At 40.1% G+C, this 15,870-nt stretch overlaps 1 protein-coding gene across 2 annotated transcripts in view; it reads right to left on the reverse strand.

Moving 5' to 3' along the window:
- LOC117403743 (spliceosome-associated protein CWC27 homolog) overlaps nucleotides 1–15,870 on the reverse strand; it is a 90,959-nt gene that overhangs the window by 27,770 nt on the left and 47,319 nt on the right. For both annotated transcript variants that reach the window (XM_059006709.1, XM_059006712.1), the window contains one exon: nucleotides 4,486–4,589. In XM_059006709.1, the coding sequence (XP_058862692.1) occupies nucleotides 4,486–4,589 (104 nt within the window). The remainder of the gene's footprint in view (nucleotides 1–4,485; nucleotides 4,590–15,870) is intronic.

The raw sequence follows: 15,870 nt of genomic DNA on the forward strand, positions 1-15,870 counted from the left end.
AACGTGGGCTGAAAAACCCTGCTGTTGAACCAGGCCTGCAGAGGGCGCATGCGCAGGAGACCCATTGGAAACATCTGGGAAGCTGCTGCCATCAGGCCCATAAGTTTCTGGAACGTTACTACAGTGAGAGCTCTGTTAAACTCCAAACAGACGGCTATTCTGTGCACTCTGCCATCCGACAGAGTGGCCAGCATGGCCCCGTAGTCCAAGCACACTCCTAAATAGGAGGCTGTCTGGGACTGCGTGAGCTGGTTCTTCGCATGATTCATTGTAAGGCCCAACCGTTGAAGGTGGTCGGTGACAAGTTCCATGTGGGCCTCTGCCTGTGCTGGAGTCTGGGCACAAATTAGCCAGTCGAGAAGGCATGCAGAGCTAGGGAGAGGCCAAACTGCAAGACACGGAACTCGTATGCTGTTCCCTGAAAGGCGAACCGCAGGTACTTCCTGTGCGTTGGTTTTATGGGGATGTGGAAATAGGTGTCCTCGAGGTCCACCGTGGTCAACCAGTCGCTTGGCCTGATTGACTGCAACAGCTGTTGCATTGTCAACATTTTGAAACTCCATCGGCTCAGATACAGGTTTACCTGTCTGAGGTTGAGGATCGGTCTGAGGTTGAGGATCGGTCTGAGGCAAACATCCCAATTTGGCATTAGGAAGTACCTGGAGTATAACCCTTCCTCCAACTGGAGTGGGTCTATCATGCGACTAGCCCATTTTTGCAGCTGAGCTGCTACCTCCTGAGACACCACAGCAGCGTCCTGTGGGTCTGTGACTAATATTGTAGTCACGCGCTGAAAGGCACTATGCTTAACCTGCAACGAACAGCTGGTCTGTACAGTAGTAAGCACCCAGATGTCTGTGGTGCACTGATGCCAATAGTCCAGATGGCTCCCTGAGAAGGGCCCTGAGACTGGGCCTGTGGCAGCAAATTCCTAGGTCTGCTGCTTATCCTGTGCTTGGCCTGCAGCTTCTGTTTCTGCACAGGGTGGCGGAACCTATTAAAGCCTCAGCGATGAGTCCCCATGGGCCGGTCCCGAACATCATCTCCCGCAGCGACTGCTGGGGCCTAGGGTGCCAGTTTGCCGCTCGTCTTTGTACTGGAGGTGGTCGCTTGGGAAGCAGACGAACCAGCTCGTTGACGATAGGCTCATCGTCAAAAATCGGTTGCCTTGTTTCCCCTACTTTAGGCCAGGGTACTTGAAAGATTGTAGTGGCCATCTTGATTAATGGTATAAGCTCTGCCGACAGGGAGAACTTAACCACAGAGTCCTCAGGACAGGAACGCCAGCTCCTGTTCACCCACCTCCTCAGAGGCGGTGATGGACAGAATGTCCTCCAGTGGCCAGTCTGTGCTTTCAGCCACATGGGGCCCCAAGGGGACAGGCGGCACCACAAGTTCCCGCAGTAATTCAGCAAGAACAGATCCTTGGTGGAAAACAGCTGCCTAGATCTTTTCCATCTGCTCCAAGTCTGCTGATTGCCTGGAACGGCGACTCTTCCTCTTCTTCCGCAGCGCTCGAGGAAGACTGCGAGGACAGTTTCCTGCCTGAACTACTTTCCCAGATGCGTCGTCAGCTCTCCCTTGGCGCAGAGCCATGGGGTGAGGACGCAGCCACCTCTCTTAGACAGCGTGACGGGGAAAGAGCGCTAAGCAGGAGTAAGGGACGCAGAGCGTGCCTTAGAGCTGCGGGACAACCTTTTCTTAAGCGTGCGCTTGGAGAAAGGGGCACAAAACTCGCAGAAGCTGCGATTAGCCAGTGCCTCCTTGGCGTGCTGTGGCCCCAGGCATCAATCTTCTTATAGATCTGCTCGACGCAAGCAGGACCAGTTTGGTACCGGACTGGTGACCTCGGCACCAGTCAGTAGTGAGCTGGAACTCGGTCAGTTCAGTACCAGTTTGGTGCATTTAACACCAGGCTGGTACTGGTTCAGGACCGGTTCAGTTACTGGTTCAAACCTGGTCGGCACCAGGCTGTTTCGGTGGCTTTGGCACCGTGTAGGACCGGGTGGGTACTTGTGTTGTTAGCATCGGGTCAGTACAGGGGCAGCACTGGGTCGGTACTGGTACCGGTGCGGTAACCTCGGTACCGAGTCGGGAGCGTAGCGGGTCGGTGACCTCGGTACCAGTTCAGCACGGGTCCTCTGGTTCGCAGTCACCGCGGGTGGCAATGTATAAGGATGCCCACCTGTAAAAGCCACTAGCAAAACCACTCAGTCAGTACCCACATGAGACTGAGGGAATCCTGCTTGTCAGAATGGACAGCTTTTTAGCAATGGTGATGCTAAAAAGCTGTCACCAAAACGGCATCAAGGCACTGTGGTTGAAATTGCAAGCATCAACAACTGAAGCGAGTATATCGGCCCTGCGCAGTGCTGCTCTTGCTGCGTGTGTGCTGAGCACCACGTTGCAGACAGGCCTGCGTGCAGTATCTGTAAAAAACAGAAAAAAAAACACAAAGAGAAAATACTCTCAACAAAAAACAATAATGAAACAATTACATAAATAATATAAAACAACTTGTTTGGTGCCAAATAGCAAAAACGAGAAATAAAATAAGCCCCAGCCGGGGCTATGCAGCCTGGGGGTAGAGCACAAAGTCAGCCAACTTATGTTGCTAGATCTCTGGGAAGAATCGACTTGCACACAAATATGTGTAATTAGATAAAACCTATTAAATATCACATATAATGTGTGTCAAACACAAAAGAAAATTCAAAATACATACAGAAGCAACTATGTACTTATCTCAACAATGCTGTCCGATCACGTCAGTCTTAAAAGGGAAAATGGATCTGAGATCTGTGAACGCAGTCCTTTTGTGCCCTCGGGGGCGGGGCAACGACAGCGTCACACGCTCAAAGAGCAGCTTTGGTATACTATTTTAAGGATTCGGGTCTTTAGGAGGTAAATGCCCATTTGGTAATGGCTACAATTCATAATCCGTGAAAAACATGCTGTTCAAGCTTCTGAAAACCCTTGAAACCTACCCAGTCAAAGCTTTCATCAGCTACAGTAGAATGGCTGCAAAGATTATTTAGGATGGTTGTCGTATGCAGTCCTGAGCTGCAGACACTTGAAGCATAATTCTGCCATGACAGGCAGACAGTTTTAAAAGACATTTCAGTGTATTTCGTTTCCAGACATCCTTTTATTTCCCCTAAATTTCCTCAAATCTTATGTCACATTGTAACAGAATTTAAACAGTTTAAAACACATTTTCATTTTCATAGTGATAAATCACCATGTTTTTGCATCAACATGTTTCAAATGCTATGTAGTCTGCGGTTTGTCTGTCATCAGCTTTTCATTTCTTTGTACTTTCCTTCTTAATTAAAAGCTTATGGATTATAAATGTTGGCTTAAAAAATTATTAAGTCATTTGTTGTTATTAACAGGGTGCTCTGAATTGAGTAAGTGTTGGATGCGCAGCTCAGTGATATTTAGACAACGGAGCTTGACTGGTATTTGATTAACAGGAGATGACCAGTGTTGTTTCGCTGAGTAATCCTTCTTTGTAATTCAAAAAAAAAAAAAAAAGTTCTCTCATGTTTCAATATTTACTTGAGTAATAGCTCCCAGCCATTCCCAAATGTTACCTATGTGGTTGTTAATTGGGAGTGTGACGGGGTGCCCCGTCCTTTATAAGATGTGCGCTATATTATTTGTATTATTATTGTTTTCATTATAATTATTGTTATTTTTCTTCTGTACAGATATAGGTGTATTTGATTAATTATTATGATTGTACTATTGTTTGTTTTTGATCGGCAGGGAGGGGGTGAAATTCCTCCCTGCCAAATACATGTGAGAATGTGGCTGGAGCCTTAATTAGCTCATTGTTAATTACTGATTAATTGGGCTCCAGCCACAGACTATAAAAGCCAGAAGGAATCCTTTATCTGGGTGGAGTGGTTTGGTTTGGAGAGAAACAGAGAGTAAGTGTTACCTGTAATAGTGTATATATAGGTACTTGTTTAATTTGATTTATTTGTTCCTGTGTTGTGTTTAATAAAAAACAGGGCACAGCCTCTCAGTTTTTGCCCCGCATTCCTGCCGTTTGTGTATTGCTTCCTGGTACCTGACATCACACACATCGCCACATCAGCCATCCTGCCACAGGGAGTAAGACTTATTTTAATGAACTCTTGTTGGCCAGAATGCACATCAAAATGAGGTGTTTACAAAACGTGGCAGAAATCCAAATGTAACGCAAGGTAAAATACTATTTTTTATTGAACAAAAGTAAATGGACAATTCTTGCTTATAGCCTCAAAAAAAAAAAAAAAAGTACAGGGACTGTTTTGAAATGGTGAATGGATAAATTCACGAAAATATTAATTGCAGTATTTTTTCACTAGGCTCGGACTCATCACACTCAAGGTGTGCATCGATTTAGCTTCTTACATGAAGTTATTGTTAATTCCACACTTTCTTCATATTCAAAACAGCCATTTTCCAACCCCAAAAACAAAAGAAGATGCTTACTTTCTATTTCCTTTTCCACTTCCTTTTCATGAGATTCTTCTTTCCTCTGTTTGGCTGCCAGAAGTTCCTTTTTCAGTTGACGTGCCTCTTTTCGCAATTCATCGCTGCAAAGAAAACAATGCTTACATGAGCAAGTAATTTGCCATGTAATAAAACCACTGGGGAATATAACTGGGCCTAAAATCTAGTGTGTAGTAAATCTCTGCTGTAAACAACAGGAATGCACTTACAAAGACCACCTTCTATTAGCCAGAAAAGCTTGGCATAAACTGGAAGTCTATTAAACCCTTAAAAACTCAGTTTAACCTCAGTGCCTATGAAAACAACAGAACAAAACAAATGGCTTCTTTAAGGGCAGCAGTGTGGAGTAGTAGTTAGGGCTCTGGACTCTTGACCGGAGGGTCGTGGGTTCAATCCCAGGTGGGGGACACTGCTGCTGTACCCTTGGGAAAGTATCTTGTAACAATTGTAAGTCGCCCTGGATAAGGGCGTCTGCTAAGAAATAAATAATAATAATTTAACTAAAAAGAGAAAAGAAAATACAAGGAGTGGAATTACACAGCAATGTAAACAGGTCTGTTGGCCCCATGTCTTGCCATTCTCAATCACACTTCTGAGTACTGTACAATGCTTTTTGACAGTTTCATGACTAACACCTCCAGGACGATCTAAAACTACTATTAACTGATTGTATAAGCAAACATTAGTAGTAACAGGGGCAAGGCACAGACTAATCCTTTAAACTTAAGGTATTATTTACATTTTTAGTAAATTAGCAAATAAGTGGTCCTGCTTTCTTAATACATGAACCTGACATTTAAATGCAGCAGTCTAGCAAAGTTAAAAAAGCACCATCACCATAGTCGGCAAGGTATTAGTGGATTAGAAAAATCGTGTTGTGTAATTTATACAATTATTCTACTTTGTGGTCAAGCATGTACTTGTTGGGATGTATGAAAAAATAAACATAAAGTTAACTGTTTAGAAGCATTTCAGACAAACTTTCCCTGGCAAAAAAATTAGTTTTTTTTTTCTTTTGATTTTAGGGAACCGTTAGTGTATCTTGAAGAATTTCGTGAACTAGTTGATTGATTGTGTTCACTGTTAAATAAAATCAAAATCCTACAAGTTATATTCTACTTTTTTGTGTGTATTTTGTGTGATGGGGAAATAGATTTTTAAGAAGGACAAGTAGATTTTTCTAGCATTTTGTCCGTTGGACAAGAAGTTTCTTTCAACAATTGCACATCCCCGAATAGACAAGGGGTTAATTTGATCCGCATAAGCCACCCCTGGATTTTATTAAAGCATTTACAGCACTACTGAACCCCTCTGGATTGCAACAGCCACCTGTTTTCAGGGTAATCCTGATATACAGTAACCATGCATAAGTGGTTAAGCCTGGCAATCCAGGTTGATTCCCCATTGCTGTAAATTGGTCAGGAAATATTCAGCTGTGCCTTATCCTGACAGGTCATACAGTATGCCAATCTCTAAAGGCTGGTTTATACTTCAGTCTTGCAACCAACAGGATACGGTGGCCAGTTAGAGTTGACAATCATGTAACTGGCGATCTGTCTCCTGTGGATCGCCAGACAGTTGCGTGACTAGAATGACTAGAAATCACTCTCAACAACGATTGCACAACTGAAGTATGAACCAGCCTGTAGTCCAGGTAGCTACAGTGAAGCCTTTAATTACAAACGCCAAAGGGACGGAATAAAAAGGGTCTTATGAGAGGAGCTCCTAATAGGCTGGATCTACAGACAGTCTCCATGTTTAATTTTTTGTTACGGTTTCATTAATAATTAAATACAATATCACACGTTATTCGTATAGCTTTATAAATCTTTCATTTGAATCCAGTAGTGCTTTAACAATTTTTGCTTAGTTTAAATTGCATTCATTTCTGTGTATATTTTTATCGGGGTCCCATCAAGAATGCCTTAAAGTGCTCTGGTTGGCGCAGATAAGAACAGAGATTTATTCCGTCAGTACAATTAAATCTATATTTATAGAATGTGAGTTTCTTGGTCCACTGACAATCATCCCTGGTCTGGCTGTTTACCTAATGAAGGATTTAGGAAATGAATCAAAAGTCTCATGATAACACTGCCATCAAGAATGCATACTCCAACATATAGTGTACATCCTCCCCTCCAACGACTACATTACAAATTATATATATATATATATATATATATATATATATATATATATATATATATATATATATATATATACACACACACACACACACACACACACACACACACACACTTACTTTCAAGATGTTGAAATCCATCTCTATCTGAGATTGAAGCACAGTGTTTAAACAAACCAACAGCCAAACATATGCCCACTACATCATTGTTTATAGAAACATGGTTGCAGCCATGCTGTTAGTTAATAACCAACGTTGCCTGACATCTGATAAGAATTTATAACAGATGGTAATAATTGCAAAATGCACAGCATGCTCTTCAAGTGCTCAGCTCAAGTGCTTTAATCAAGAAAGTATTGGATCAGCTTGTGATAAAACCATAGCACTCTTGTTGATGAGATCACCAAGTGCCCTAGGATACAATACAATTAGAACATTGGCTATATTACACTCTACCTGTAAATGCTGAACTATAGTGGAATAGGACAGTTTCAAATATCAGTGAAGCTGGTAGAAACGTTGTCATTAATTGGGATCCAATACAGCGGCTAACATTTCCCACTTGTATCCAGATTTCCGCCAACCATAAACCACAAGTTTATTACTCGCTTTTATGACTGTGTATTATTAACCTATAGCAGGCAGAATAAGCATTAAATGTAAATAATTACCACCAATATCTGGCACAAAAAGACCACTTAGCATTTCAGCACCTCTCTCATCTAAGGCAGCCTTCAACTATTCCCAGAATTCCCATAAAAAATGTGTACAAAAATGACAGGTCTAAACCTGAAAGACAGCCAGTGGAGCAAATAGCTTGTTTTTACCCAGCCTTGCTGCAGCACCATGTGTGAACCTTCACAAGTATTCTTTCAATTGCATATCAAACTGTAGCATGACTGTCTTCCACAATGCTATCACGTTGGGTGTGCTGTGCATTTATTTTATTGATGAGGTAGGTACACAGAACTGCACACCAAAGCTCACCAGATTGTTGTATCTTTTTGTGAGATAATACAGTAAATTGTAATTAAGGCTGTAAATCTGCCTTTTAACAGATTAAATGTAAAACTTCTGGTGAATTGTCATCTACCATTTAAAGCAAGTATTTGTAGTCATCTTTATATTTTACGTTTAAATGTATCTGACATCTTTACTTAGATTTTTACAAACAGTATTCAATTACAGTGGTTTACAAAGCATCAAGACCGTTAAACAATAACACACACACACACACAAACACTGCGAGATTCTCCTATTACACCTTTACAGCCTTAATTGTAATACACAGTTTTGGAAGCAAACTGATGAAAAATACCTGCCAGAATTTACATTTCCTGCTTTACCTTTTATTTATTTTACTTTGTTTGTCTGAAGATGTCCTAGTAGACATGATACAATCAAAAAAGCCATCCTCAGACTGAGATACTGCACACTATCTTGGGTTCAGCTGGGGGGCATACTAGCCTGAATTCTAACAGGTTCCAAAGCGCATGTTTCTGTGGAGGCCTTAACTATTAAAACGTCTCTAAAGAAAATAGGATAGCACCTGCCTGGATATGGGCAGTCTAGTTTAGACAGAATGCACATTGCTGCCACAGGAACCCTAATGAACATCTGTGTAAAAGGAAACCTATTAGCAGAATGCTCTCTGAAATCTGTTAACACTTCTGCTCCATCCTGATCAAAGTTCATGAACATCAAATGACTACCGTTTAACACCCCAGACTTCATCTGCAGATTTGGAATGAAGTACTACCCTTCTCGCCTCACCAGACACAGACTAGACTAGGGCAGGATGCATGGACTTTCTCAAGCATGCATTACTCACCGGGAGGACCACAGCCTTCAAAGAAAATTGAGAATTACCCACAGCACTCCTGTCCTTGACACTTTTGTGACTAGTTAGCTCAACTGCTTATATCTGAAACGCCTGATATTGTGTATTATTTTATGCCATTTGCAAGACTCCTTAGAAATAGCATCTGCTGGGTTAGAAAGGGACTACTGAAGCTGCCAGCTGACTGTGACATAGGACTAACTGATTTCAGATGGAAAAGTGTTTTACGCTTCATAAATCAAGCCCTTAAAATGCACATTTTTTGATAGCCTCTGAAATATGCTTTTTACAAAGAATATGCATAAGTAGAATAAATACCGGTACATCCAATGTATCAAGTAGGATCACGCTTTAGCCAGTTTTATTGCTCCACTGAACTGAGGCACAAAGATACGACTGACATACCCAAAGGCACATTGTATTTAGCAAGTTATCTCATTTCTTGTAATCAAAGCAAAATTTCATACCTGAAAATTCCTCACTGTAGCTATTGGCTAGAAAAAATAAAGAACAAAATAAAAAAATTTAAAAAATAAAGGAATAAAGGAAATTGTAATTTTTGCATATTTTATCCAAGCTATGAAATAGAAAAAAAAAAATCACCTACATAATACATATGCTGGATTTACTTCGATTCAGATTTATGCCAAACTACAGTGCTTTTTATGCTTCTTAGATAGTTATGGTTCCTTCTGGTATACATTGTATTGCTCATATCTGATGCTGACAGAAGTCCAAGTCTGTACACTATTTATTTTTGTATGTACAGTAACCACATCACAAAAACATAACATTGTTTTCTTATGAGTTTACTAATACTATTTCAGGTCTACGGTAATAATGTTTTTATTTTCGTTCATTTTATACATTCTTCCTCCAAATTCTGTTTTTGTAATAAAATCATATGAAGAAAATCTACACCTGAAATAGTATTAGTAAACTCATAAGAAAACAATGTTATGTTTTTGTGACGTGGTTACTGTACATACAAAAATAAATAGTGTACAGACTTGGGCTTCTGTCAGCATCAGCACTTGCTAAAGATGTACAGTCTGAGATACACTAATAAGAATGTCATATTACCTGCAATGAATCACTCATATAATGGATCTTCATTATAAATAAGAGAGGAAGTCAACTATCTTTATAGATTTACCATAAAAGCATTCCCTCTATACCAAGTGATCCCTCTCCTTTTCCAGCTCTCTATTACAACCACAGAGGGGACTGAGGGACTTCTCTTCAGAAATTTTCATGAACAATTTCTGCCAGCATAAAACTGACAGGGATCATCCAAATAGTACTTCTGTAATGTTGGCACCCAGTTCCTATGTGAGCACCATAAATGCATGAACAAGATTTTCTACCGATATAATTAGACAGAATTCATTTTGGAGGAAAAATACATTAATCCATCTCTTTACGACATGTTGCTTTGTTGTCATTATTTATTTTTTTAATTTAACACAAACTTACTGAGCATCACCTCCATTATCAGTGTATATATATTTTTATTAAAAATCTTCAACTGAAAAACATTTTGTGACTCCTAAAAAAAATATTTCAGAAATGTAAGAACTTACCTTCTACGTCTTTTTTTTTTTTTTAATTATTATTATTATTATTATTTGAAAGCGCCACCTCTGCATTACACATTGAGTGCCAGCAATTCTCACATGATTCAGGTCAGGTCTGAGTAGCTACTGGTCGGGTGTGTTCCACAGTATAGGCTTCTAGACAGTGTCGCAGATTGTATCCTAGGGGGGCGTTAGAAGTTTCAGGATTTTTTAAAATGTTTTATTACAACACACATCTTAACCTAACAGGTGGAGAATTTATTTTGGCTTTATTGGCGTTTTGATTGGATTGCCAATAATACTTCCACCAATCAGATTTTTGCATACAGTGCTTGTAGCTATCCCGTCCTCTAGCAAACTGGTATATGGAACAGGTTAAAGAAGCACTGGACAAGGGAAGAAATGTGTAAGATGTCAAAGTGGATATGAGAACGGCAGTGAGGAAGCAAATTTGCTTAAAAACATTAAAAGTAGACCAGACATTGCCATCAATGGAATTGATGCGATCAGAAACACAGAGGTAGTGTAAACTGTGTCTACTACAGTAGGACTGTTCTTTCCTTATTTTCTTTCATTTTGGTGTTATTTTTTTACAAGGGTTAACAGCAACAATTGTTTGCGCCAAACTTGATAGAAAGTCTGTAACAAAATGGTTGGTTGTTATTGTTGATACGTTGTAGATAAGACAATTATTTAACACACCCACCGTGCAAGTATCGCAAAGTCCATAAACAAAACAAAACGTTCAAATAAATTAGTTCTGCACCATATAAAACTGAGCTGATTTTACCAGTGCTTGCTAGTCTATTAACCAGTTTAAAATTATTTCTAAGCAAATTAAGAAATTTACGTTTTGGCTTTAATTGTTAAAAGTTTTCACACGTGGCAATACTGTCCTACATGATACTGTGATCATTCCACTGTATTATGTTGTGAACCAAAGCTAAGTTTTAAAACTGGGAGATTGCAAATGCTTAACGCAAAAGTTTACCTGTACCTTAAAATTAAGGGCCATATAAGAATGATACATACTGTAACTGATTTTTAGAAGGCCTTCTTTGTTGTTCTCCAAGCTGCTGCAGTGGCATTTTAAAAGTATAAATGCAAAACTGTGTGGCATTTTTCTTTATGAATGTGCCAAGTGAAAAACAGCAATTGAAAAACCGTCAAAATCCCCCAAGGTAGCAAATCTACCAAATTTAATACCAGCCAAAATTTCCCATTATACGGTATATATTAACTTAAAACAAATCTTTCTGCTGACACCTCCAGGCATGTCAAAATTAATAGATGGCGCTGTGCATCTGACTGGTGCCTTTTAAGCCTGTATAATTTTGGATGAAGTCTGCTGCCATCTGGTAATGTATGTTTTGTATCGGCTTAATACGTGGTGTGCACGGTAGTAAGCGTTGGTCACAATCGGTAAACTATAATTTTCCTTGTTAAGTTTACTCTTATTACAATGGCTAGGTGGCTGGTTTGTGCAAAAGAATAGTATCACAGACAAGAAGGGGGGCAAGGTCCAAAATGTTTGAGAAGCACTGGTCTAGCAGACTTTCATAAATATCCAGCTTCTTTGAAAAGGCCAGGTGTTATAGCTTTGGGAATAGTGTGCTGTCTCCATCAGCGGGAACCTCTGTATGGCAGCTTAAATGGATCCGAGGTTACAGACACATTTGGCATGCAGTGTTTTGGAAATATCAATTCAGTACCTCAAATGGTCTTAGAAGAGTGTTTTATTGGACTAAAATGTGAAGATACTATCTCAAAGAGTTTGGTATTTATCATTCAGAAACTCATATGGCTGTGATATTAGGTCACCAGTCAAATGTTATATTTTGTTAATCAATAACCCTGAACATATTTATTTATTAAACTTAGCTCCCCATATTTTTATATGTCTGTGTATTTTTTTTACTTGACAATTGCAGTGGTTTATACAAGCATCCCCTTAGCGCTACGGCCAAATCGTGAAAAGGCTTCTTAATTGTACACTTGTAAGCATTATTCCTCGAGTTCAATTAAGTATAGTTAATGCCTATTTAGTATTGGCAAAGGCAATCTTGGCCCTTCCAGTCCAGGTCTTTGTTCCAGCTATTTTCTTAAACCGATAAAATGAACTGAAACAAACCTCTGACAAGATCCTAAAGTAACTAATACTTTAATGATAGTGGAGTTGCCTACCTGTGGTCTACCACATTAATGTAAGGATTAGACTTATTTTTCAACACTAGTTTGGAAGGCAACAACATTCTTCGATATGAAAACTAAAAAAGAAAGAAAGGCACAAGACCTTTAAAGAAATCCAGGATATGCCAGTCAACACCTTTTGGAGAAGGTGACACGTTGCTTGCTTAGTGTAAACCACTGTTCCTATCTGCTTGAAAACAGCATCCGTAAGGATTAGAGATTTTAACAAGTGTTGAAAAATTCAGCTTTACTTGTCTGCTCATTAGAAGCTCATTACTCATGGTAAGTGATCTGAACAAAAGCAAACTATTACAGGACTTGTATGCACAGTACTGTGTTGCTAACATTACTAACAGCTTTTATAACCAAACCATGGTTAATTTAAGTAATTTAGGGTGTACCCAAAAATGTGTCTTATTTATTTTCAAGTCACAACAATCACTATATATATATATATATATATATATATATATATATATATATATATATATATATATATATACATACAGTGCCTTGCGAAAGTATTCGGCCCCCTTGAACTTTGCGACCTTTTGCCACATTTCAGGCTTCAAACATAAAGATATGAAACTGTAATTTTTTGTGAAGAATCAACAACAAGTGGGACACAATCATGAAGTGGAACGAAATTTATTGGATATTTCAAACTTTTTTAACAAATAAAAAACTGAAAAATTGGGCGTGCAAAATTATTCAGCCCCCTTAAGTTAATACTTTGTAGCGCCACCTTTTGCTGCGATTACAGCTGTAAGTCGCTTGGGGTATGTCTCTATCAGTTTTGCACATCGAGAGACTGAAATTTTTGCCCATTCCTCCTTGCAAAACAGCTCGAGCTCAGTGAGGTTGGATGGAGAGCATTTGTGAACAGCAGTTTTCAGTTCTTTCCACAGATTCTTGATTGGATTCAGGTCTGGACTTTGACTTGGCCATTCTAACACCTGGATATGTTTATTTGTGAACCATTCCATTGTAGATTTTGCTTTATGTTTTGGATCATTGTCTTGTTGGAAGACAAATCTCCGTCCCAGTCTCAGGTCTTTTGCAGACTCCATCAGGTTTTCTTCCAGAATGGTCCTGTATTTGGCTCCATCCATCTTCCCATCAATTTTAACCATCTTCCCTGTCCCTGCTGAAGAAAAGCAGGCCCAAACCATGATGCTGCCACCACCATGTTTGACAGTGGGGATGGTGTGTTCAGGGTGATGAGCTGTGTTGCTTTTACGCCAAACATAACGTTTTGCATTGTTGCCAAAAAGTTCGATTTTGGTTTCATCTGACCAGAGCACCTTCTTCCACATGTTTGGTGTGTCTCCCAGGTGGCTTGTGGCAAACTGTAAATGACACTTTTTAAGGATATCTTTAAGAAATGGCTTTCTTCTTGCCACTCTTCCATAAAGGCCAGATTTGTGCAGTATACGACTGATTGTTGTCCTATGGACAGAGTCTCCCACCTCAGCTGTAGATCTCTGCAGTTCATCCAGAGTGATCATGGGCCTCTTGGCTGCATCTCTGATCAGTCTTCTCCTTGTATGAGCTGAAAGTTTAGAGGGACGGCCAGGTCTTGGTAGATTTGCAGTGGTCTGATACTCCTTCCATTTCAATATTATCGCTTGCACAATGCTCCTTGGGATGTTTAAAGCTTGGGAAATCTTTTTGTATCCAAATCCGGCTTTAAACTTCTCCACAACAGTATCTCGGACCTGCCTGGTGTGTTCCTTGTTCTTCATGATGCTCTCTGCGCTTTAAACGGACCTCTGAGACTATCACAGTGCAGGTGCATTTATACGGAGACTTGATTACACACAGGTGGATGCTATTTATCATCATTAGTCATTTAGGTCAACATTGGATCATTCAGAGATCCTCACTGAACTTCTGGAGAGAGTTTGCTGCACTGAAAGTAAAGGGGCTGAATAATTTTGCACGCCCAATTTTTCAGTTTTTTATTTGTTAAAAAAGTTTGAAATATCCAATAAATTTCGTTCCACTTCATGATTGTGTCCCACTTGTTGTTGATTCTTCACAAAAAATTACAGTTTCATATCTTTATGTTTGAAGCCTGAAATGTGGCAAAAGGTCGCAAAGTTCAAGGGGGCCGAATACTTTCGCAAGGCACTGTATATATATATATATATTGCCGTGAAAAAGTATTTGCCCCCTGTCTGATTTTCTACATTTTTGCACATTTTTCACATTTTTTTGTGGGTTGTAGTTGTATATAGAGGGAGTCTGAGAGAAAAAATGACACCAAAGTTTGGTGCTTCTTTCATTTGTTTGGTGTGCAAGGTAATCAAACATGCAATCTTCAGGTGTGAAAAAGTTATTGCCCCCTCTAGTTAACTCAACCCAATTAAAGAGATAATTAGGGTCAGCTGTTTGAGTACTTTGGTTAACAACCAGGCCTGATTTGGGCCAGCCCTGTCCAATATAAATCTGACTAACTTTGGCCCTTACCATCAGAGTGAAGTTGTCAGCTCACAGGTTCTAGAGGCACATCATGCCACGAACAAAAGAAATTCCTGAAGACCTCCGGAAAAAAAGTTGTTGATGCCTATCAGTCTGGAAAGGTTTACAAAGCCATTTCTAAGGCTCTGGGGCTCCACCAAACCACAGTCAGAGCCATATTGTCCAAATGGAGAACCTTTGGGACAGTAGTGAATCTTCCCAGGAGTGGCCGTCCTGCCAAAATCTCTCCAAGAGCAAGGCGTAAAATCGTCCAGGAAGTCACAAAGAACCCTAGAACAACATCCAGGGATCTGCAGGCCTCTCTCGCCTCAGCTAAGGTCAGTGTTCATGACTCCACCATCAGAAAGACACTGGGCAAAAATGGGATTCATGGCAGAGTAGCAAGACAGAAACCATTGCTCACTAAGAAGAACATGAATGCTCGTCTCAAGTTTGCCAAGAGTTCTGGAACAATGTTCTATGGACAGATGAGTCAAAAGTGGAAGTTTTTGGCCGATGTGGGCCCTGTTATGGCTGGTGAAAACCAAACACTGCATTCCACAGTAAAAACCTCTTACCAACGGTCAAGCATGGTGGTGGTAGTGTCATGGTTTGGGGATGCTTTGCTGCATCAGGACCTGGACGCCTTGCCATCAATGAAGGAACCATGAATTCTGCTCTGTAGCAGAGAATTCTAAAGGAGAATGTAAGGCCATCCCTCCGTGAGCTGAAGCTGAAGCGCAGCTGGGTTATGCAGCAAGACAGTGATCCGAAACACACAAGCAAGTCTACATCAGAATGGTTGAAGAACAAGAAATTTAAAGTTTTTGAATGGCCTAGTCAAAGTACAGACCTAAACCCCATTGAGATGTTGCGGCAGTTCATGCTCAAAAACCCACAAATGTCACTGAGTTGAAGCAGTTCTGCAAGGAGGAGTGGGCCAAAATTCTTCCACGGCGCTGTGAGAGACTAATCAATAACTGCAGGAAGCGTTTGGTTGCAGTTATTGCTGCTAAAGGTGGCATAACCAGTGCTATTTGTTCACTCAGGGTCCCTTTTATCGAATATTAGGTTTTGGCTGAAGATCTGATAACATTCAGTGTAAAAAATATGCAAAAATGCAGAAAATCAAAAATTTTCTTTCGGAATTT

The sequence above is a fragment of the Acipenser ruthenus genome, chromosome 2 (genome assembly GCF_902713425.1).
Source record: "Acipenser ruthenus chromosome 2, fAciRut3.2 maternal haplotype, whole genome shotgun sequence".
NCBI classification, from domain to species: Eukaryota; Metazoa; Chordata; class Actinopteri; order Acipenseriformes; family Acipenseridae; genus Acipenser; species Acipenser ruthenus.